Raw genomic sequence first — 25,163 nt, 5'->3', positions numbered from 1 at the left:
AAATGTGAAATAGGAAAAGTACCACTTCCTGTTCGGAAGAAAAACACAACGTCCACTGGTTATTAATCCATTTCACGACTCTTCATGACAGAAGCATGATATATAGATCTTCTTACTAGACCATGTAAACTTCACACAGAAAAGCCTGGCCAGTATTTTAACCATGACCCTCTCACTTTGAGGAGAGAGCACTGAGCTTATTAGATATATAATTAGATATATAATTTAAAATGACATAATCCCATCCATCAATACACGAAACTGGAGACCTGAACAAAAAAACAAACCAAAAAACCCCCCCCAAAGACTTCTGCTTTTCATCCTTGGCCCAGAGCAGCAAAGCTGGTTGCAGCAGGGTGGCATGATGACGCAGTGATGAGCACTCTCCCCATACAGCGAGAGAGGCATTGGTTCAAATACCGTCCAGGGCCTTTCTGTGTACTCCGGGTACTCCAGATTCCTCCCACAGACCAAAAACCCATGCACCGGGGTTTCCTGAGCACGAATTCAGGAAGGAAGTTCAATCAATACAGTGCAATAAATAAATAATTTTAAATAATAATTTGAATTCACTTCAGTGGGAGTTTACTTTAGTCACACACCATCCAACTGAATTAAGTACATACCGGTTTACATTATATGTTTTAACAATGAGTGGAATCTGGATATGTATAGCCTACAGGGCCCAAAATCACAAACTCAAATAAAGAAATAAAGGAGGCGCATGCAGCTGAATCAGTCATGTGCACATTATAATCACAAAGCTTGTGAGAGTATTATTGTGTCCTGACACACACACACACACACACACACACACACACACACACACACACACACACACACACACACACACACACACACTTTATATATATCTCTCGGTGCCATCATGTTATTTATACCTTGGAATTAAAATGCAATGAAAAACCCCAGAAATAGAAGATCATGTACAAACAGATCTCATTTTATAGAATTGTGCCGCGTTTTACACCACAAACATGAAAGCAGTCAAACACTGTGAGATTGAAACAGTTTACTTTCTGTATTCACCTCCATAGGTCTTGAACCCCTCAAAGCAAAGCAAAGCACACCCCACCCTGCGCTTTGGAGAAGCCCTCCTCCTGCAGCCTGAGCCTCTGCGCAGATCCAGGACGTCCTGACATCCTCCCCTTCCAGCAGGCAGTGGGGACGCTGACAGGTGGACCGTCTCGTCTTAAGCCGGGAGTAAAGCAACAGCTCGCCGTCTTCCTGGGCCTGCAGGAGGAACATGGCTGTGTCCGGGATCTGTCGGGAGTCTCTGCTGGTGCTTCTACTGCATGCTGTGCTCATTTGTTCGGCTCAGGTGAGCGATGGACCCTCTTTTCGTTTCTTTTTTTTTGCATTTGAAATACCTGTGTTTTATTTTAGATGTTCACATCCAGTCTGCTGCCTGCTCACAGGGGATGAACAAACATCTATAGTGCTTTAACTAATACTTACTGTTTCAGTTCTGAGAAGCATAAAACAGTCTGGAAAGGTAAAAAATGAGCAGACATTATCTATTATTTTCTATTTTCACTCTATCACCTTTATAGAACCTACAGTGTGTACTATATATTATATCTATCAGTAAAATAATTGAGCTTTTTCTTCACTGAAGAAGCGGGATCCTCGTAACAACTTCTGTATTTCAGGATGTCTGTGGTTTTTCTCAACAGAATGTACATGTTTTCCTCAGAAATGGTATAATTTACACTCAAACTTGATTGAAAAATCCAGATGAGTCGTCGTGATGAATACCTGGCAGCAGTAAGGTCCAGACAGCAGCAGTAATCTGAACACATGCAGTTACTTAGGCTGGATAATGGGACTGTAATAGGTGAGGCAGGTTTGGTTTCATGACCTTTCCCCTCACGTCTCGCACACAATGGAAGTCTGTGTGAGCCAATACCGACGGGTCGGGATGAGATTTAGAAATTGAGAAGAAAAAAAACCTAGATTTTTTTGTGTTTATTTTACAGAGGGGCCCGGTCGGTCCCAGAGGCCCCCCGGGGCCGCCGGGGGTAGCCGGTGTGCCCGGAGTGGACGGCATTGACGTGAGTCTGCATCTCCAGTGTGTGTGTGTGTGTGTGTGTGTGTGTGTGTGTGTGTGTGTGTGTGTGTGTGTGTGTGTCCCCTGCTCGTTTGTGGGTTAATCGGCTCAGTGAACAGTGAAGCCAAACAGCAACTGTGTAAACTGTGATGTTCCTCTGAAATAACACGACTCCTGAAGGGCTGCACACTTTTAAGCCTCTGAGCAGAATAATAAACTGGCTAATGTTTGAATATAAAGCAGAATATATTAAGATCAATGAGACAGATGATTGGAAACTACTCACTTTTGTGTGGATTCCTGAAACAAAACGCTTTTCCGAGAAAGTTCACAGAGTTATTATTTCAACATTAAGACTCATAGATGATGAAACACGTTGAAAACCAGAAAATCTTTTGTTCACGGAAAATATTTATTAGGCCCTATCTACTAAAAGTCACCCACAAACGCTCATTGGATAAACTTGATTATGTCTTAATACCATTTTCATAGGTTATAAGTGAAGCTAAGAATAAGTAAAAGAACAAAAACAGAGAAAAAACCCTAAATAAATAGTTTATTCTGTTTACTCTAATCTTTTCTCCATTCAACCCATTCACTCACACCAATGTGATTTTCAGAGTCAATATGAACTGAACACCTTCATTCCTAGAAATGTTTGATATCTACGGTTTATATTTGACTTATATTTCAGGGGGACAGAGGAGAAGACTCCACAGTGACTGGTGGTCCAGTAAGTCTACTTTAGTATCATTCCCACATGCAGAAGCTGATATTTTAAGCTAGTTTCAGGATTTATTGACTGCAGCGGTCGAGTCGTCTGTTTGCAGGGCCTCGATGGAGATAAAGGCAGAGACGGACTTTCTGGAGCTGCAGGACTTCCTGGCGCAGATGTAAGTAAACTTTGTCCTCACATCTGATAGAAAAGCTGTGGATCACAGCTGGATGAGTCTCCGCTCCACAAAGTGTTTAAAGAAATAACAAAAGCCTCTGTTAAGTGTTAATCCGCGAGCTGATTGGTTTTAAGCTCGGCAGTAAGAGGATGTATTGAATCTCTGGATGACTTGAGATATTCAGGTCTGCTGCTGTGTGAGCAGTTTGTTTTGGCCTCTAAGTGAGCAGAAATGTTGAGGTTGAAAAAAAAAAAGAAAAAACCTTGAATAAATCAATCCGCCTATTTAGGGGAGTTTCGAAAGGCTTCCTGACATGAACAGGGGTCTGTTTGTGCTGCCCAGAGATGGCTGACAGGAGAGAAGTGTATGCTGGGAAAGGCGGTGCAGAATGGCAGCAGTGTGTTCGCCGTCCACTGTGGCGGTCCGGGAACAGGCAGCCAGATTCAGAGACTCGTGTGGGCTGAATGACGCCAGCAAAAGTTTTGTACAAGTAAAGTGAGACCAGATTCTGAGTCTGTACATCTTATTATTCAGGTGAAAGGTGGAAACTACACTGCAGGGATTATAGGTTTTAAAAACAATGTGGAGGAAACTCAATCTGAGGAACACAGAGCTCTGGTTGTCTCTGAGAAAAAGTCTGCAAATTAATTTTTTTTATTTTTATTTTAATTCCTTCCACTTGAGCAGCTTTAATACATTAATATAATCAATCACATGCCTCCATTTCCACATGCTCTTGAACCTTTCCCATGCCTGTTGAGCTCCCAGCTATGGAAGCAGACTGAGGGTCACTGGACTTGAGATTTACAGATAATCTCATCTACGTGCTCCAGTTTGATGTCTGTCAGGAGGTGAGGTCCAGCGTTTAGCTCCCAGAAGGGAAGCAGGTGAAGCTGAGCTCGGCTCAGTGCCGCTTCACGAGTCCCAAACTGAAAAGTTTGATCTCAGTGAGGCCGCAGCAGAAGAAATCATCCAAATGAATCATCCAGAGTTCATATGACACTCCAATTTTTCAATGTGTTCGTTACCTGTTCGAAAAGGCGGTAGGAAGTTTAAAAGTTTATATAATCCTACCCCTTTGTAATAAATGTTGAGGATTACAATTTTCCCCTTACGTTTAGTGCAAAAAATGAAAGTGCATTCTGAATATATCAACATTTATTTAACACAAAACCTCTTGAAACAAAAAAATGTAATCCGGAATCTTATCAAGTGTAAATCACTACAGTCTAAGGCCCCATTTACATGTTACAACAGTTTCAGGTGAAAACGCAAAACTTTCATTGTGTTTTTGGAGTCTGTTTACAACAATAGTCGGAAAACGCAACTCTTTGAAAATCCCCCAACTCCATGGAAACAGTGGAAAACGCAACTTTTCTGAAACACTGATATTGTGCATTCATACCACAGCCATAGTGACTAGTAGTTGTGCACATGCTTAGTAGCTGGACAATAAGAATAATGTTTCCTCCAGAGTGTCATTACTCCCAGTCCATATTCTCCTGGGACTTGGTAGTTTTCTAGTACAGAGTCACATGTAATAACAATCCAACTTCGTCGTCTGTCCAGACAAATGTCTGTGTTCTCCCATTGTCAATGTTTACAGCGTATTGTTCTCTGTTTGTGTGTGTGTGTGGTTTCAATACGAAAACAGCACCCACTAGTGGCTAAACATGCCATCGACATAGTTTTGAATGTTTCTGCCCTTTCCATGTAAACGGGCATCATTTTCAAAACGTTGCCCTGTAAACGCAGAACTTTTTTGGAACAAAAAGTCAAACAAGCTCTGAATTTTCACTTTCAGATTTTCGGGTAAACAGGGCCGAAAGTTCGTTAAAGCCGGTTTCCCGATTTCTTCAGCCTCCAACAGTCTGTTACCGAAGCTCGCTTTTATTGCTGCCATCTGCTGTTGGCTTCCAGGTCTCAGTCTTGTGTTACATCCCTTCGAGCCCTCCGGTTGACATATTAACAATGAAAGTTCATAATAATGTTATTTTCTCTGCAGTAAAGTTTTCTAGTTTTTTTTACTGCTGAATACGACTCATGCTTCCATCTGAGTTTGTATATTCTCCCTTGGTTTCCTCCAGAAACTTTGCTTTCCTTCTACGGTCCCAAAACATGCATTTGAGATTAATTGGTGACCACTGAATTGTTGGTAGGTGAGAGTTTGCAGGTGGTACTCGGTCTTCATCCATTGTTAGCTGGGATTGGTTCCAGTGCTTCAATAGTGGTTTCAGGGAGAGATGGATGGATTTCTCCCATCTTCTGTTCATTGTGCAAGGTGATCTTATATTGGCAGGATTGGACCCTCCAGCACAGACCTGGGCATCATAAGTCCTGCGGGCAAAACGTGGTCCTGTTACTCTGCTGAGAAATCCTCAATTAAAATGAAAATTACTTTCATTATCAGCTTTATTATATCTAAAATGATCACATTCTCCAGTCTCTTTACCTCACAAAATTTTTGTTTCACAGTGGAACAAAAGACTGTTAATTAAAAGAATAAAGATTTTATTCACTGAACTTGAATTTTAGAAGACCTTGTTATTAATTTCTAGACAAAGGCTGGTAAAGAAAAACTGCCGCAGAACAACAGTAGCTCAAAACTCAAGTCAATTTAAGTCTCAGTAAGTAGTGCTAATTTTTCATGTGGCTCTTTGGTCCAGCATTGGCTTAAAGGCACCCGACTCATACTTTAAATACCCGGACATCCTACCATTGTGCACAAAACCACCAGCCACATGTTCGTTACCTCGGGCTGATCACACATTTAACAGAAAGGAGTTCATATCTATAATTATTTAACAATAAAGTGGTATCATTCAATTACTCTTGATTTCTGACAGTTTGGGTTAGAGTTTTAGAATGTTGTTAGAGAACTTTAAGTCTAGTTTGGAAGAAAAATCAATAACAAATTCTACAATTCAGAAAAAAACAAATGTTATGGAGAGAAACTCAGTACATGGTAGTGATTCATGATACTGTATATCCTTAGCTTGATTCTGTGTGTGTGTGTGTGTGTGTGTGTGTGTGTGTGTGTGTGTGTGTGTGTGTGTGTGTGTGTGTGTGTGTGTGTGTGTGTGTGTGTGTGTGTGTGTGTGTGTGTGTGTGTGTGTGTGTGTGTGTGTGTGTGTGTGTACCCTGCATTTCACCCGTTGTCAGCTTCAGCCTCCAATAATTTTAATCTGGAAAAAGCTAATTTCCCTTGAAATGTTTTTGATTACAAAAACAGTTGGAAAGTATTTGGATGAGTGTGATTATTGCAAATAATATATGTAGCACAACAAGGACATTGTATGTTATCCCCTTCCCCCCACCCCCCTCCCCCCTCCCCCCTCGACTTTCTTCTCTCTCTTCTCTTCTCTCTCTCTTTGTGCGTTCCCCCCCGGTCGTGTACGGCAGCCATGCCAGCTTCTGACGGAGAAGGCAACAGGAGGAGACTCCAGGTCTCTCCCTGTTGCAAGACCAAAAACTGTTCTGACTCCGAAGGCTCTCAATCACATCATATTGTTGGCCCAAGCTGCCGAACAGGACAAGGGCAAAAAAAAAAAAAAAAAAAAAAAAAAAAAAAAAAAAAAAAAAAAAAAAAAAAAAAGAAATGTTTTTGATTTCTGCGTTAAGTTTAGTGAAAATAAACTCTTGTGTTATTGGCACAGGGGGTCAAATGATTGTCGTCTACATACTAAGATAGTTTGCTTTGAATTGTTTTAAGGCTCCAACGAAACAAGTGACTGGAAACAGCAGCGTTTTGGTTTTTTCATCTCAGAAAAGTTTTCAATTCAGATTTAAACACTTTGGAAATGATCATTCACATGAAAAAGGCTACAGATGCTGAAAACACTGCAGGTTGCCTGTCGGGCCACTAGTTGGCACTGTGCTTTTATAATACCACCACCCACAGATGCAATCACAGAAGATGTAAACATTTGTTCTTTCTTTGTCACTTTGGTCCTCTCAGTATCTGTATGTAAGCAAAAAAAGTGTCTCCACACATGATCCAGATGATGGTATGCACGTTGTTGGATACACACTGTACTGAAAAAGGCTGCATCATTATACAATGGCTTACATATTGTGTGGCTTATCTTCATGCACGTCTTTAAAAGTCATGTTTGTATTTTGGTGAACAATCTTGCATGAAAAATAGAACCGAGCGTCATTCACATGGTCATTCACATTATTACAGTGCCTTCTGATGACACTGCTCATGTGAGCATGAAGAAAGTAAAACTTTTTGGGTCCGAACACAAAGCCCTGTGGAGCTCCATAACTGACTTCCTGATCATTGCTATAATACCAAATTCTAATCCTAACCCTAATGGTTTTGTAGTGGTAATCTGTGTCCCCATAGCCTGTGTCTGAGGCCCAGAAGTGAAGAAAGTCAGTCATCTCCCTCACTTGCTCCACTTTTTAGTGAAAGTGTGCTCATACAGGAGCATCAGACATTTTCCCTTGTGTGTGTTTGACCCTCCCAGAGGGAGATAAAAACTTACAAAGATTACAAAAATTCAGTATAGCATGAAAAACTGTAACAGTTAGCCTTACGGTTAAACTTTATGATAAAAACATGCTTTAGAAAAAAAAAAAAAAACCTTCCGGTGATGTTTCCTGGACTTTGTGTGTCTCCACAGGGACCTGTTGGGCCTCCCGGTGAGGTCGGACCAGTCGGACCTGTCGGGACAAAAGTAAGTCTGTCATTAAAACATTTCATAAAACGTTTTGTTATTTTCACAAGTTCTGATTGAAGAATTTCTGCTGGATTTAAATTGCCTTCTATGACTAAATGAATGAACTGTAGTGATTTGTTGTGTTTTCAGGGGGAACCTGGAGCTCGAGGGCCTGCTGGAGAGCCTGTAAGAGCAAATACACAGTCTCTGTGTATTTATGTATTCATCATTTATATCCTACTGATGTAACAAGCGATACACTTTGACTTAAAGACCGAAAATACCTTGTTAAACTTTACATCTCTTACAAAAAAAAATTCAATCTACAAAGAGGAAGTCATATTTACAGAGATTGAGTATTATTATTGATGAGACTCAGTTTAACCTGCTGAATATCTGACTTTTTTACAGGGTGTAGGACCTGACGGGCTGGATGTGAGTATTCATAACACAATGTCTGATCAGTGAACTAACATTTCTGTGGTTTTATTTGATGCCAACAGATTGATAGGCTTTCTAGAGTGTGAAAGTTAAACTTAAATATTCAACTTCAAAACTGTAAAGTCGCTAATAAGAACAGGATCACAATAGAAACAAAGCAGTGTAGCAGAGGATGGGGGGACGTGGATAGATTATACATTAAACATTTAGAAGATTTCAGAAAAAAATTTTTTCATGTCCTCTCAGATGTATTGTTTACTTCAATATCGTCTTCTTCAGTATAGTAAATAAACTATTCAACTACTTCCTGAGCAGCACTATTGTAGTTTATCAAGTAACGTGACATTTATTTCAGTTTGTACAGTAAAAAACCAACTGAAGTATCCCCAAAATGAAATCAAACACATTAAAAGTCCAATCCAACCCTTCCTATCTACATCATTTAGTTGTATTTCTTTATATGATACATGTAACAGTGGAATGTTTCTTAAAAACAATGAGAATTGAGGAAACACAGGGTGGACAATCAGATTATAGGAGCAGAGGGCAGAAGAACTTGAAATCAGAGGGTGAAACATGTCATGTCACATGTGATCAACAGTAGTCAGAAGCTTTTTTTTATGGAACAAAACGTAACTTTTTGTGCCCAAAATCTAATAAACAGCCAGCGAAACAAACATATTTATACTAATCATGGTGACTGTCGGGTTCAAACGATCTAAATGTAGATACACCTCAAACACAAGATGTTTTGAAGGACAATGAGCCCAAAACAAAAGTAGACGAATCAAAAACAAACAATTATATACAAGAGGAGATGAAATGAGAAGCAGACAAAGCTTAAACAATCAAGAGTAGAAATTAACAAGTGGAAATAAACTGGAGCTCATGTGGGTGTGAGACTGAAAATCTAAGTGACAAATACAAGTGAAGTGTACAGAAACATTCCTGGACATCAAAGCATTCAATTAAACCAGAAGCTTGAAGGAAATGACACCATATAAGACAAAAATATCAGGGAATGAGGTCGGACTCGCAACCAGAAAGAAACCTAAATAAATATTACGTTTGTTAGAATATTGTTGAAATCGTAAGTTTCAGTGTGAATTATATCATTTTGGAAGTGACAGTTTATCTATTTGAGTTTGAGGGATGTGGTGGAAACACAGACGTCCATTTGATGAATAATAAATGTATGTTATCGTATTTATCTCATGTTTTCAACATTTACAGGGACTAATCCTTTCATCCGCTGGGAGTTTAAGCCATTATGACCCAGTTTCCTTAAGCTGGAAATGTCTTTTTGAATTTGTTTTCATTTGTGATATTTTTAGGTCAGCTTCTTTAAAACAAAGTTTAACACTGCTCCCCATACAAATTACCCACAATGCCAATTATTTGTACTACAGCTGAATTTTGTGGTTGAAATAAAGTATTGCTCTTGTTTAGACCACACATCTGGTGCAGAACGTCAACAGTTAAAGAGAAGCTTTTTTTTCACCAGTCAATTCAACAGTTTTGAACAATCAATGTGAAATGGTAGACAATACACCTTGACAGTCATGGTACAGTTATCTCACTTGTCACAGCAAGTTACTTAATCTGCATTAAAAAATCAAGCCTGAGTTAAAAGTGCTACATGAACAGTATGAACCACAGAGGTGCAGTGAGGTCAGTCACAGGTGAGACTCTTCACAAATATAATTTATTTACCATGAAAGTTCCATCTTGCACATCAACTTCTCGGTTTGTCAGATTTATGTGTATACATACATATAAGTGTGACGGATATTAGAGGAAGGTTGAATTAGTTTGATGTGCTTGTGCATTCATATATTATTAATTCTAACATTTACAATGTCTCATGTTCATTTATTCAGACCTGAGCTTCTTGTTGCTTCTTTCTTATGTTCAGTCAACAGTGGATTTAAATCGCCAGTATCTGAAACGCATTTTGTTTATTGGCCTGATTTTGTAGAAACTACAGTTTGTGTGGGATTTCTCAGTCGGAGGGGAGGCTCCGCTTGGAGCTGCCTCGTCTCACATTTCCTCTCAGTTTGACCAGGAAATACAAACATTTGGTTAAAAAAAAAAAAAGTGATTGAAATGATTTTGTAGCACGTATCTGTAGCACATGTTGCCTTGCTGCGTTTTCTCAGGGTATTCCAGGTACTGACGGGCTGCCGGGGGAGCTGGGAAAAGTCGGACCCCCGGTGAGTTTATCACTACTATCAATGATTTACATTCTATGACTTTGATTTTGCTCATGAAGCCGAGAGATCATTGCTTCCATGGAAGCATGTCGATCGAGCTCGTTAAGAGTGAAAATCTTTGCTGTTTCACAGGGAGTGAGAGGCAGAAGAGGTCAAGTTGGTCTGCCCGGTGCTGCCGGTCCTCGGGTAAATATCACGTCTTTGGTTTGAAGCCACGTAGAACTGATGAGAGAGAGATTCATGTCAAAGGTTGAAGAGGGAGCGGCAGTTTGGACAGACTTTGTTAAGAAATAAGTCTTTAATTTATTGGTTATTCATTTCTTCAGGCCTGACACTTTGCGCAATGTTTTCTTAGTTGTAAATCAATATAAGTTCAGTTTTAAATCTTCACTTTGTTTCCTCTCAGGGGCCTCCAGCTGTTTATCAAGGCGAGGACCTGGTAAGTAGATTAGTTTGCTCCTGTGTTGTTGTTTTTTTCATTTAAATGGAGATGTTATGCAGAATATGAATTGAAGGAGAATGAAATGATCCTTCAACCCTTTAAACAAAGAAAATCTATATAAAATGGCTAAACCGAGGGATTGAATAATTTGGACTTGGGATACATTTTTAAAAAGTTGTGAAAACATTAAATTGTGTTTTATTTGTATTTTAAAACACTGACAGTGGGGTTGTACAATGAGAGCTCAGGCTTACAGGCACAGATTTAATCAGATTATTTTTATAGGAATTATCTGGACACATTTTTAAAAAGAAAAAACGTTTGCATGCTAATTGGATTTATTGTTACTCCAGTTCAATCTAGTTATCAATACGTCTTATATTTCAAATCATAGTAAATGATTCTTCTAGAAGGTGTTCATATATGTCAGTCCAGTGTTTTAAGATGGGAAAACACGACATTATTGCATCCACACACAAACAAGATAAAAATCACTTTCTCTGACATGAATATTTGCTGTGACTCACCATCACTTGTAAACAACCACAGGTGAGTATCTGTTTATTGATTTGCTGTTGCTCACTCGTCAGGGGGGTCGATGTCAGTGGAGCCCCCTAGTGGCGGGGCTTTTCCATGACCTCAAATAGGCTGTTGTGTTTTTCAGTGTCCCAACGCCTGCCCTTCAGGTCTGAATGGATATTCAGGACTCCCTGGGATGAAAGTGAGTGAATTTTACATAAATTCATTGGTTCTCAGTTGCCACAATATTTCATAGTTTCCTTCTGTTTAAGGGTTTTTAACATTCAATGTTTACATGTAGGGTCATAAAGGAGTTAAAGGTGAATCAGGTGAACCTGGACGACAAGGACACAAGGTGAGCTCATTATAAAGACGGAAAAAATGTGATCTATAAATAAAGCTGAATATCCATTGTGAACACAAACCCATGTTATGTTTGGATTCAGGGTGAAGAGGGAGACCAAGGAGCGCCTGGTGAAGTCGGAGCTCAAGGACTACCAGTAAAATATTCCACCATTCTCTCAAAACTGGATGTTACTGCATTAAAAGAAGTCGTCCTCGTAGAAAATGACTGCAGACAGTGAAACATATTAACACTACCTACCATCATCTGCTGAGTGATTCTAGGGCCCCGGTGGACAAAGAGGCCTCCCGGGAATAATCGGATCCAAAGCCGACAGGGTAAGACGCCCTCCTGAGGTTACAGGTCAACTGTTGGATTCGTCAGTGACTATGATATCTCTTCATTTTAAAATGCATTAAATAGAGTAATTCAACCGAATTGTACCACTTGGTTGTGAGGAAAACCGTGAGTTTAGTTTCAATGCTTTCTTAAATTCAGGTTTGGATCCTCAGACACGTTAATACGAGGGTCACGGTGTCAAACACATTTTAGTTCAGAGACCACATTCAGCCCAATTTCATCTCGAGTGGACTGGACTGGTAAAATAGTGGAATAATGACCTTTAGATTTAAACTTTAAAGTTTCTATGTGTCGTGGCGCAGAGTATATGTACTGAAATGGACTATAATCTCAACATGACGTCAATATAATTAAACCTTCTGATGCAAAATACAATGAGATGTCTAAAGAACTGTTGCATTATGGGTGTTTTTACAAACTCGCCCTGACAGCATCGCTTTGAGGTTAATGCTAGTTTTCTAGCTTTCATGGCAGAGGTGGCGAAGTGGGCAACTGCCCAGGGCGCAAACTTAACAGGGACGCACCGTGCACCGGCTCAGTGTACAGTTCTTCTGCACATGCTCAGTAGATGGACAATAAGAACAATGTTTCCTCCAGAGTGTCAGGACTCCCAGTCCATATTGTCCTGGGACTTGGTAGTTTATAGTTGAAAGTCACTGTAATAACAATCCAACATGGCCGTTTGTCAATACAAATGTTGATGTACCCCTATTGTTAATTTTTATAGCGCATTATTCTCTACCCGCAACAAACAAACAAACAAACAACAGCACCCACTAGTGGCCCAACATTAAAACTGCATTGTTTTTCAGTGATTCTGTTGTTTCAAAATGTTGCCATGTAAACACAAAACCTTTCAAAAAGAAAAACTCAAAAACAATGCGTTCTCATTTGAAACGCTATTGTGTACACGGGATCAAAAAAATTTCAAGATAAATTTTAGGTCATTGAGTTCAGTAATGCTTTTATGTTTTTGTACGGCCATTGATTAAAATATACATAAAAAAAGAGTGCAAGTTACAGTATGTCCATTTACAAAGACAGAGCTAATGCTTCAATTTACTCATACGATTCACCTTTTTTGCAGTCAAATAGCTAGTGAACTGAAATACAGTATAGTATTTAGATCATTTCCACACTAGAAATTGAGTTTTTTGGTCATGTTAATGCTGTTAAATGACATATGGCAGATGAGGATGTTTATCTAAACTGGTTGTAATGTCTGGAAGTCCTTAATTATCCTTTTGGAACTACGGTACTTTCAGCTTATTGCACTTTTCTTAAATGTCTAACATTTATTTTTTTTTCTGTTTTTGTCTGTTCAAACAGGGGCCGCGTGGAAAGCCCGGCGATTTGGGACCGCAGGGAATCCAAGGATCTCCAGTCAGTAGAAGTCTCCCTCAAATCTTTTTGATATTTTGACAAAATGTTGGTAACAACTGAGGTTTGTTTCAGGGAGATGCAGGTCAGAGAGGAGCAATCGGTGAGATCGGACCTGCCGGAGTGTTGGTAAGATCAGACCCCACATACAGAAACATCCATCCTGGAATGACAGGTTTAGAAAAACTGAGATCAAAAATCATTTATCAGAATAAATACATTCAATTCATCTATATGTGTTTTTGTGTTTCAGGGGGAACGAGGTCCGCAGGGAATCAGGGGACCTCCAGGTACAAAAGGAGAACCTGTGAGTATCACGTGCTCTTCATAAAGCTAAGCACCTCTCACTTTGCTCCATCCATCTCTCCTCTGCTCACATCCTCCCATCATCCTCCCATCATCCTCCCATCACCTCACATCACCTGCACATATATTTACTGTTTGATCATCATTAATGATTCAGTCCGGCTTCATATTTCACCATCTGTCAGAATGAATGCTGCGTCTTATTCAGAGTTAAGATGTTAAAAGCTCCTGTTTCACCATGTGGCCTTTAATATTAGCTTGTTCTGAGGTTGCACATTTCAGGGTTTTTTTTTACTTTAATTTTAAAATCTTGTAGCTCTCTTTTTCTTTACTATACTTCTGCATTTTTATTTTTGTTCTATTTTGGATAATGTACTTGGTGCATATTCCTTTTTTTAATTTCATTCCATTGTGGATGATAAATGTTGTGTATATAGACTCTATTTTGAATTTGTTGGGGTGATATATGTACACTAGAGATGGGCAAGCGAGACATCATTTGTATTCTTGTATGTAGCTGACAACAGAATTGGGAGTTTGAATGTTCTCCTACCAAAGTCAAGCGTTTTGAGTGAAATTGGAGACTCTAATTTGCTCACGCGTGTGATTGTGTGTTTCGACTGTGATGATGATGATGTTAGCTGAGTGAACCGCTACAGAAGATCCAGGTTGTTGAACATGTTCTCTCATCAGGGTCTGGCCGGGCCGGACGGTCGTGAGGGGATTCCGGGGCTGCCGGCATCCAAGGTAACAACCGTCTGTATTCATCATTTCTTCCACTGTAACAACAAAAAAGCAATGTGAGAAGTCTGCTTGTATAAAGAAAGACAGCGACAACATGTCAGGTGTTTGAATAAAGACGTTTCATGAACAAGAGCAGTTCTCTTTGTCTGCCTTTGTAAAGATCTTTTCCATCTTTTCAGGGTCTCCCAGGAAAACATGGGGCTCCGGGAGACGCAGGTCCTCAGGGTCTTCCTGTAAGAGACTCCGTACTGATTCATCACTGACAAACCAGCAGCCGCTTTGTCTCATCTGAAATGTTGTTTCCTCCACGCAGGGTTTGCCAGGGTCTTTTGGCCAAAAGGGGCACGGCGGTGTGAAGGTAAAATGAACTGCAGATCTTCTTGTCGTTTATGCATTTAAACATGGAACCAAACCAAACCAACCCCCTCCCTATCTGTGATCAGGGTATCCCGGGGAACCCCGGGGTCGTGGGGCTGATGGGATCTCCTGGAAAACAAGTGAGTTTAAAACAAAGTTCTACCAGAAGAGCCTCGCTGAATGTGTGAACATTAGAGACGCTCCTGCAGCATGTTTCATCTGGTTGAAGGTCTGACGGTTTATCTTCCAGGGGGAGCGCGGCGAGCAGGGAGAGGTGGGCCCGGTCGGACCCAGAGGAGGACCGGTGAGTCTCTCAAATTCTAAAACACGCTTTGTACATTAACAATGTACTATTGCACCTCATGAAACACACTTACATCAATCACAGAAGGACTTCCAGCAACGCTTGTTAATCAGTCTGAGAGTATTGAGAGCTGAACTAAATGATTTTCTGATGAGCTCAGTTCATTACAGATCATATCAGATAATAAAACCTGATCGGAGCAGGATGAGAAACAAAAAACTGCAGTCAGAACATGTAGAGCTCAGCTTGGTTGGCAAGCAGATTTTTCCCTTTGCGCCATTCGTCCAATCAATTTCACATTTACCAACGTCGGCACAGAAAAAGTGTTTCTCTCAACTGCACTCGCTTTTAAAAGCAGCTGAGCATCTTCTTAAAATATAAAAACTGCAAGATGGCTTAAACTCGAACTACCAACAAAGGAAGACTGAATAAAGTAAAGAGATCTACGTTATGGAAAAACATTCTTATTTATATCAGATTACCAAAGGACACATTTTAGAGAATATTGTCGGAATATATCAAGCCTGTGAGGTCACATTTTATCTAAACACACTGCTATTTGAATCAATCGCTCTACGTCTTTCCTTTTCACCGATTTAAAAATGTATGAAAAACATTCATTGAAAAATCATATATATCAAAACTGCAATAATTTAACACAGTTTATAATCAAAGGTTGTTGTCAGTTTATCCTGATCACTGTTGTAGGTCATTTGTTAGGTATATACAGGCTAAATGTGGAGTTTAATGTGTGTCTAATGTCAGTAATAATGCATGCCATCTGGTGTTGTTGGAATTGCAGACGTATAATTATGTCAGAAATTCTATCAAAATATCACATAAAGGAAAAAACAACAGTAAAAGGTGAATTGTTTTGGATCCATTCTGATCTTATTTGATCTTTATTCAGGGTGCACGAGGGGAGAGAGGACATGAAGGACCACCAGGACCACCAGGAACCCGGGTGAGAGCTCACAGGAAGTCTATTACATATTTTAAAAACCAAAATTAAAGCTCTGGACAGCTGATGTAACATATTAATAATGGCCTGTAGCGGCTTCACTGATCCATGTCAAAATAATTTTTGAGTTCTCTTTGAAGGACCAATAATCAGTTACTTCAATCCAAAGTCTATTTAGAATAAGAATATAAAATTAGGATGTCATAATATAATGTTATCATACTTAAAGCAGCATCCAAATGGATCCAAAAAGGAGTGGAAGGAAACATAAAAATTCAGTAAATCCACTTGTTTGGTGTCATTCTGTCAATAAAATACTTATTGAACAGAAGTTCTCAGCAACCACAGAAGCTGAACTACTTTAATTATTGTTTGTACGTTTTAAAAAATGGTGTAAAGGAGGATTACCGGATGGAATTACAGGCAAACCAAGAGAAAGTTTAATCACAATCATTAACTTTCTTATTTAATCTAAAAAGTAAGAAATGAGCCGAAGAAAGAACAAACCCAGATCATTGATAACTTTAATGTCCTCTTGGGGAAACTGCTAGTAAATCTGAAATGTGTAAAACCCGTAGGAATAAAAAAACATAAAGTAAATCATTTTTATCTCTTCATCCATATAACCATGAGGCTTTGTGCAGCTTCAACTTCCTGCAGAATCAAACTAACATATCAGAGTTAACAGCTTTTCTTTGTGGCCTGAGTCATTAAACCTGGAAGGAAAAACAACAGGATTATCCTGAGGCTGTTGTGGGAAATGAAAAGGAGACCTCATCTGCACTGAGAAACAGTGAAAACAGGGAAAGAGACTTTGATGAAGGTTGAAATCAGCCGGGCAGAACTTCAAAAATACTAAAGATGTAAGTGAGTCTGACAGTCTGACTGATCCTCTGAGCTCAGAACCGAGCGGCTCTGGGAACAGAACCTGCAACCTGAAAAACAAGGACACAAGGAAAGAGGCGACATATCACTCAAGAACCACACAATCAGTCCCAGTAGAGCAGTGACAACATGTCAGGTGTTTGAATAAAGACGTTTCAAAACACAATTTCTTTTTTGTTTTAGGAGAGGAAATGTTTGATTCTTGTTTGCTGAACAGTCCTGGACCTTCATAGTTTAGATTTTTTATGATGCTCTAAAACGTTTGATCAGTGTTTGAGCTTCCACTGTGAAGCTATTCAGGTGTGAAGGAAGTGGTCTGTGCTTTAGGATGGCAATGTTGTGAATATGAAGATCTTTCCTGAAAGAGGAGTCTGGACGGGATCCGATTTTGATGTAAAACTTTTAGAGCTTTTCAGTATTGATGAAGCTTTTCATCTTCAAGGTATCACACAACTTCAAACTGCATGTGTGACTTTTCTTCAAGGCCCCATTTACAAGACAACTTTTTAAGTTAAAATGCTTTTTTTTTTTTTTTTGGGTGCGTTTTTGGTTCAGAACAGTTTCATGTTTCCATGGCAACACTTTTAAAATGATGTACGTTTCTACGGAAACAACAGAAATGCTGTAAACAATATACAGTATTGTGAAAAAGTATTATTTTTTGCATATTTGGCCTCTTTAATGTTTAAAGTCATCAAATAAATGTAAATATCAGACAAAGCTAACCTACGTAAACACAAAATCAATTTTTTTTAATGATGATTTTATTTATTAAGGAAACAAACTATTCAAAGTTACCTGGTCCTGTGTGAGTATCCTGGGGGGGGGGGGGGGGGGGGGGGGGGGGGATCACACAGCCCTCTTTATTTTAAGGAGTATCACATTTTTTTAAGTCTTAAATATAGTTGAGTCAACATTGAATTCATTTTTGTCAAAAGCGGGAGAAGCAAAATATGAATCAGTCAAAAAAAAGAAAGTGGAGCAGGAGAGTTCTCTAGAATCTGGCTTCATAGCAATGAACAGAATTAGAACTGAATACATCTTTTGTGGTGAAAAACTGGAGAACGAAAGTTTGAAGCTTCAAGCTGAAACGTCACCAGTCCAACAAACACCTGGAGACGGAGTGTAAACCCACAGAGGGTATCCTCAGAGAAAAGGGACTCGGTACTGAACTGATACACCGTCTATGTTCTACTGGTCTGTGTTTCATTGGCTTCTTTGTTTATTTCTCTACTATCTCCTCTTATTATTATTCAACATGAGAATAATCCACCAAGACAAACACAACGCGCTACTCAGTCATCCTTTCCTGGGAAATGGAGTCATGTTTGGTGCTTTTATTAAAGAGATGAAAGTCTGAACTTCTGTCCCTGCAGTTAAGTCTCTAATCCAGCGCTGATGGTCATGAAAGGCCTCTTGTTACAGCAGCTCAGGGGGATTCAGGCCAGGAAAGAAGCTGAGAAGCCGTGAAAGAAATCTCTGTTCCCCAGGAATGCCCGCGTACCCAAATACACCCTGACACATCTGAGGGAGGGTGGCTGAGGAGGGGGTCTGCTCACCGCTCAGGAGATGTGAAGCTGGACGTGTTTTTTTATTTGTATATTTCCTCAGGTGTCGGGGAGGGGGGGTTCCTCAGCTTCACACACCACAGTCTGTTATTGTGTGTGTGTGTGTGTGTGTGTGTGTGTGTGTGTGTGTGTGTGTGTGTGTGTGTGTGTGTGTGTGTGTGTGTGTGTGTGTGTGTGTGTGTGCGTGAGATTTCTGTATATTTAACACTTGCTGTGTCTGTGTTTTTACAGGGGAGTAAAGGGGATCCGGGCCTCCCAGGACTTCCCGGCCCGGCTGGTTATCGAGGCCAGAAGGGGGACAGGGTAAGAGACAGACTCTCATTGACATGATACAAGTAAAACCCAGAAACCCTGAGACATCACACATGCATGTATGTGAAGGTGACTGTTGCACCAAAGAAAGGTTTATGTCCTGATCAGTGCGAGGATCTCGATTGTGAGCTCTGAGACAAAGTTACAACGGTTCATACTGATGTTCCATCACTTCGAGCCTCAGGCAGCAGAACGGGTCTTTCAATGCTGTGGAGCCCTGAAGACCATCTGATGGTCTGAATGAAAGGATGTGAACCTCATTGGTCTCATTTCACTGAGACCCTGGTGACAAAACAGTGTTTCAAAGGAAAACATTGTTTTTGTGATTTAGGTTCAGAGAGGTTGTCCGCTTGCACAGCAATGTTTTGAAAACAAGGTTTGTTTACATGGAAACGGCAGGAACACTGAAACATAGTTTTCATGTAGGGCCACTAGTTGGTGCTGTTGGTTGCCTTTGCAATGAAGCCATCTAAAACATTGACAGTGGAAATACTCTGGCATTCATATGGACAGACAATCATTTGGATTGTTATTACAGAGACTCTCATCTAGACGGCGCCTCTGAAGCTGAACAAATAAAAAGCAGTTGTCAGTTTGTCAGGGCGACTTGAGATCCTAGAAATGTGTTATTGTGCATGTCGAGTTTGAACAACTTCAGAAGCTCAGGACTCCCTGAGAGCTCCTGTGCTCCCCTTCAAGCTGCTGCTGCCACCTCAGGTTGGGTGTTGACATTTCCCCCATTTGTACATTCCGGAAAAAACATGGAAGCCCAGAAGCTTCTATTGGGAAGCAATCAACCTCTCACACACACTTTCATACTATCTAACAAACACGATTATATGACATCTCAGATTATAGCTGGATTAATCTATGATAGTGAACTTTCTTCCTTTCCAGACATTAGCTGCTTGGTTGTCAGATGTGTGACAAGTTCATTGGCTTCTTCTATGAAAGAAATGATCATGGACTGATAACAACACTGCCACCTAGTGGCTAAGAGAGGAAGCACCTTTCTATTCGGAATGCAGCTGGTTATCATAGAAAACATTGCACTGTTGCTGTTTGATGTTGAATATTCAAAAGACTGTGGAGTTATAATAACCCATAATTACTGTTCTTATTGCACTAATATATTAGTATTGTTATCATTTAGTGTTTCTAAAAATATTGTTTATCACCTTGGTCATATTGGTGCATTATTTATCTTGAATTCACTGAGAGATACTGAATAATCAAGTGGTTTCTCTATTAAAACCCAAATTCCTACTGAAACTATTGATGGCCTGGATTTTACACCTTTTATATGACCAAATATAAATATTAATAGGATTCATAATCTGTAAGTGTTTTGTTTCTTTCAGGGTGGAGTTGGTCTTGACGGTCCAAAGGGAGAACAGGTATTTTAATTTAATATTTTTGGTTACAAACAGATCACAGTGCTGGATTGGATCAGATTAAGTGGCTGGTCTTTATTATAGGGGGATGCTGGAGCTGAGGGCACAGCCGGAGACCGAGGAGAATTGGTGAGTGATCACATCGTGACCAGGGGGGAGGATTGAGGTGGGAATGATCTGGTGGCTGATAGTTTGAATCTCAACATGCCTCCCATCGAGTCCTGTTTGGAGCTCAGAGTGTCCTTGAGAAACATACAGATCCTGAAGTTTCTCTTTTGAAGCTCTGAACTGAACTCGTCTGGGCTGTCGCATCTAATCTTCAGAATCACAGCCTGCAGCTTTATTCAGACTTGAAAGTATTTACTCATCTTTTCCATTTCAGGGAGACGAAGGAGAACCAGGAGAGAAAGGCTCGGTAAGTTCACCTGAACACGGCATCATTGTTCATATTATTATTACTATTGTTACTGCTCCTACAAGGTAAAAAACAATGTTCTTGAAATCCTGCCTCTCAGTAGAAGAGTTTAAAATCTGTACTTATTAATCTGTTTACCAAAGAGAACTAGAGGAATTTTGTTCATGTTGAGCTGTGGTTGATCTCAGACAGGCCCTCCTGGAGACACGGGCAATAAAGGAGCTGAGGGCAGCCGAGGACAGCCGGGGAAAGAGGGCAAGGCGGGCCAGCCGGGACCGCGTGGCATGCAGGGCGATATGGGAGTGCCGGGCCTGCCTGGAGGACAGGGACCAGCGGTGAGAAGCAGCAGCATTCACCTCACACACAGACTCCCAGCAGCAACATGTTCATATAACGGAGAACGATCTAGTTTTCTCACCACATAGCATGAAATGTTTCCCATATTTCTACCAAGAAGAAAACCAACACTAAAAACTCTCATTTCACAGGGAAAGTCACCAGCAGACACACACATCAAACAAGTCTGCATGAGGGTGATGCACGGTAAGTTTTCTTCATCTCTTCACGGATCAGCAGCAGGGAGTGAGTGCGACGTCACAAATCGGTTTCTGAGGGCAGAACCTCTTCAGCTGGAGTGTCAAACATAAGGCCTGTGGACCAAAACCGGCTCCAATCTGGACAAACCACCAAGCAAACTGCAAAAATGTCGAAGAAAACACAGATTTAAAAAAAAAAAAAACATAATTCTTAAGAGTAGTGACACAACACAACACTGAGACCCGAGCTGAGATCTTGTGACACTGCAATGAAAGCTCGTGACCTGGTTACTATCAAACTAGCCTCAAAGCCACGCTGTCAGGGGGTTAGTAGAAACACCTAGACTGTAACAGCTATAGAGCTCGCTCGTGTCATCATGAAGGACATGTTTCCATGCTGAATGCAAAGCATTGTGGGAAGTCAAGGAAAACAGGCAGGGTCACAGATTAGATTGAATCCAGTCCAGATTAGATTGCAACTGCAACAGCCGCCATGGGATCAGTGAAGGAATGGACTTCTATTGTCTTCTAGCGTGGAAGAAAAACAGCTCAAGCCATTTCTCGGAGGTCACAGAGAGGCTACGGATGGCATGACGGCAGCAATAAGGACTTTCCCTGATAGTTTTCTGATCCACTTTAAGCATTTCCAGGTCCTGCACTCCATCCATCCTTAAAAAGAACCTGAGCCTGTCATTAAACGTCATTAAATTTAAACGTTAAAGTTTTTCTTTGTTGTGGTGCAGAGCATACGTGATGTAAATATCTATATTTTCACCCAACCAAACAATTAGTATAGAAAATGACTACAATCAGTGAAATGTCCAAAAAAACTATGTCCTATAGCTGTTGCATTCTGGGTTTTTTTACAATCACCCCTTGACAGCGTGGCTTTGAGGTTAGTTTGACAGCAACCAGGTAGCAAGCTTTTATGGCAGCATCAATGATCATCAATAAAGTTTTGTGTCCACTACTCTTAAGAAATGTGTGGTTTAGTCGACGGGCCTGATGTTTGACACCCTGGTGTCCAGGGTACCACCTCATGAATGACTTCTATTGGTTCATCATGGATGATCCAAGCATCTGACTCATGTAACTCTGCCGTCCTGCATCACAGAGCAGCTGGCCCAGCTCGCAGCCAGCCTCAGCAGGCCCGATTCAGGCATCGCCGGCCTGCCCGGGCCCCCCGGCCCCCCTGGACCTCCAGGCCCCTCCGGAGAGAACGGCTTCCCCGGCCACACGGGATCACGAGGTCTGCCTGGACTGAAGGGTCCTCCGGGGCTGATGGGTCGCAAAGGACTGAAAGGTGAGACCCGAACTGGGAATTCTATGATTGAACGAATGTGAGCAGATAGATCTGAAATGTTCAAAGCAAAGGTCCACTTTGAAACGAGAGCTTCATATTTAGTTTATTTAGAGACAGAAAACACAAAATCATGTGAAAACCCCCATGGCTGCTTCATCTGACACAAACACAGAATGAATTCATATTTAATCTTTGGTTTCACCAAAATTGAGCAGTCATTCTCAGATTTACCAACAAAACTGCATGTGTGTGTTCTCATGAGAAAAGTGATGGATGCCGGACATTTAAAAGACAGTTTTAGAGTCTGCGGGACAAAAAAGCTTTAAAGGCGTCTTTTTTCGGCTGCGTCACTCAGCCGCCGAGCTCTGCGCTGTAATTTGACGACGCCCTGCGGCTCTTTGATATAAACAAACTAAAGGGTTCTATTTGCATTCCGAGTCTCTCAGTACAATGTGCAGTGTGCTGGCTGATTGTTCTCAAAGAAGGCTGGACTCCTTCAAACAGTTTCTAGATGAGCAATCTCTGTCTGAACTCTTAGTTTTATATATCCGGCCTGGTTTAACGCTGCTGTGGTCAACCACCTCCTCAGAGAGCCGTCGATCTAATGAAGCAGCAGATGAGATGTCAGGTCCTGACGCCAAATATAGTTTGGCACTGTGATGAACTCAATTAAGTGTTTCCTCTGGGTGACAATGACGTTCCTGTCCACAGGTGACCAGGGTGACAGAGGAGACAGGGGACTCACCACGAGAGGATCCAAAGGACAGCCCGGTGCCCCCGGTCTACCAGGTACATGATAAGATGTCTGAGAGTGAAACGCCCTCAATGTGCAAGATGGAGCATGACTGAGCAAAACACTCAGGTCCACTGAAAGCTTCTGTACATCAACCTGCACCATGAAGCTCTTTCCAGTATACTGAAACTAAACTATACTACAGTGCACTGTACTACACTACTATACTATTGTATACCACACCATACCATACTATTTTGTATATTACTATACCATACTATACAACTATATATTATACTATTGTATTCTTTGCCATGCTATACTACAATGCCACATAGTACACCACGATATAAAAGTATACTGTGCTACAGTAATTACACCATACTATACCATATTATACTGTACTATGCAATGATATATCATACTACTGTATACCATACTGTACTATGATACAATGCACCATGCTACACCACTATACTACAGCATAAAATACTAAAGTATGTTATACCATACTTTATAATACTGTACTGTACTGTACTATACTGTGCTATAGTGTACCATACTATACTACCGTATACTATACTACTGTGTACTATACTATACTATTGTACAATACACCATACTACACTATATCATTGTATATACACACAATACTAAACAACTATATACTACATTGTAACATACTAAGACATTTGGTAGAACTGATGGTTATTTGAGTATGTGCCCTGATTATTGATGTAAACTGTGTTTCTCTCTCCTCACAGGTCAGTCGGGTCGACCGGATTACGGCTCAGACGGCCGTGACGGTGAGCGGGGTCCTCGAGGCGTCCCCGGTGCTGCGGGCGTTCCCGGACCTCCCGGCCCCCCAGGTCTGAACAGTTACTGCGAGCCGTCGCAGTGCATCCTTCCCATGGTGGCGTCGCCTGTTTCGGCAAAGGACTCCGGTATGAAGGGCCCCACTGAGATGTGAGGGGGGTCCGGAGCCGACACAGCAGGAAAACTGAGAGACTGAAGGAGAAAAGCAGAACTGGTTTGACTTTTCTCGCTTGGTTTGTATGTTTTTAATTTCTCATTGGAACTAAATTGTTCTCATCTTCTCAAGCCGTCGTTGTGATTGTGACGTGACGTTGAGGTGGACACTGAACAGCAGCCAGCAGCTTTTGGACTTTTCACCTCAGTGTTGCTCTGTACTGTACAAGTGAAGAAGTAACCTGTACTTGTGAAGATTTGACTTCCACTTCAAGGCAAATTTGTCTGTATCGCTATGTAAATGTGTCAATATGCAAATTATACTGCTGGATAACGTCCACGTGTTTGTTCCTTTCTGTTTGATTCTGTGAGCGCAGGACGGCCGACGTGTGAAATAACTTTATTTATTATATCGAGGTTCCACGTGACGCCTTTAACTTGTACAAAAGAGGAAATAAACACCTTTTGATAACCTCTTGCATGTTTTGTATGGCCTGAAACGAACCGACCTCCATTATTCATTTAACCAAAGGAGCATTTATAGACTTGCTCACATGTGACATTTTTTACTGAAAATAAATTGTTGGGTGTCGAAATTTCAACGGGCCACATGGTGGCGCAGTGGTTAGTGTTCTTGCCTCACAGGAAGATTTTTGTGGGTTCAAATATCAGTTTGCATGTTCTCCCTGCGTGTGCTTCCTCCAGCACGTGAGGTTAACTGATGACCCTCGCCCATAGTTAGCTGGGATTGGCTCCAGCACCCTGCACTGGATGAAGTGGTTCAGAAGGTGGATGTGGTTTTGGTCTCATACAGAATTAAAAGGGGAATCATTCAGTGGTACAACGTTGAACTTCAGTCAACATAAGGTTTCATAGTTTCTCTTCTTTCTCAGATTCACCTCATAAACTTAAAACAGTTTACTGTATCATTGAGTGTGGAAATAATAAAGATTGCATTTTCATTCAGGACCATGAGAGGAAATGGTGAGGAAATATATAAGATACAAGGTTTTAGAATTTTTTTCCCTGTAAAACCCAGTGAAATTAGTA

General features: G+C 40.7%; 1 protein-coding gene across 1 annotated transcript; it reads left to right on the top strand.

The window, feature by feature from the left end:
- The first annotated feature begins 1,140 nt into the window (after window positions 1–1,140).
- col9a1a (collagen, type IX, alpha 1a) lies at window positions 1,141–25,081 on the top strand. Its single transcript, XM_080463327.1, has 32 exons — window positions 1,141–1,339; window positions 1,998–2,072; window positions 2,763–2,801; window positions 2,899–2,961; window positions 7,593–7,646; window positions 7,779–7,814; window positions 8,040–8,063; window positions 10,229–10,282; window positions 10,415–10,468; window positions 10,689–10,721; window positions 11,389–11,445; window positions 11,545–11,598; window positions 11,690–11,743; window positions 11,871–11,924; window positions 13,276–13,329; window positions 13,402–13,455; window positions 13,580–13,633; window positions 14,326–14,379; window positions 14,556–14,609; window positions 14,690–14,734; window positions 14,820–14,873; window positions 14,984–15,037; window positions 15,948–16,001; window positions 18,683–18,754; window positions 20,125–20,160; window positions 20,242–20,286; window positions 20,540–20,572; window positions 20,761–20,907; window positions 21,061–21,115; window positions 22,223–22,411; window positions 23,123–23,200; window positions 23,909–25,081. Exons 1-32 carry the CDS (start codon window positions 1,265–1,267, stop codon window positions 24,112–24,114), a joined length of 2,064 nt encoding a protein of 687 aa, XP_080319453.1. The 5' UTR covers window positions 1,141–1,264; the 3' UTR covers window positions 24,115–25,081.
- Window positions 25,082–25,163: the final 82 nt, after the last annotated feature.

This window comes from Lipophrys pholis (genome assembly GCF_963383615.2).
Source record: "Lipophrys pholis genome assembly, chromosome: 5".
In the NCBI taxonomy this organism is placed as follows: Eukaryota; Metazoa; Chordata; class Actinopteri; order Blenniiformes; family Blenniidae; genus Lipophrys; species Lipophrys pholis.
This window is presented reverse-complemented; position numbering and strand designations above follow the sequence as displayed.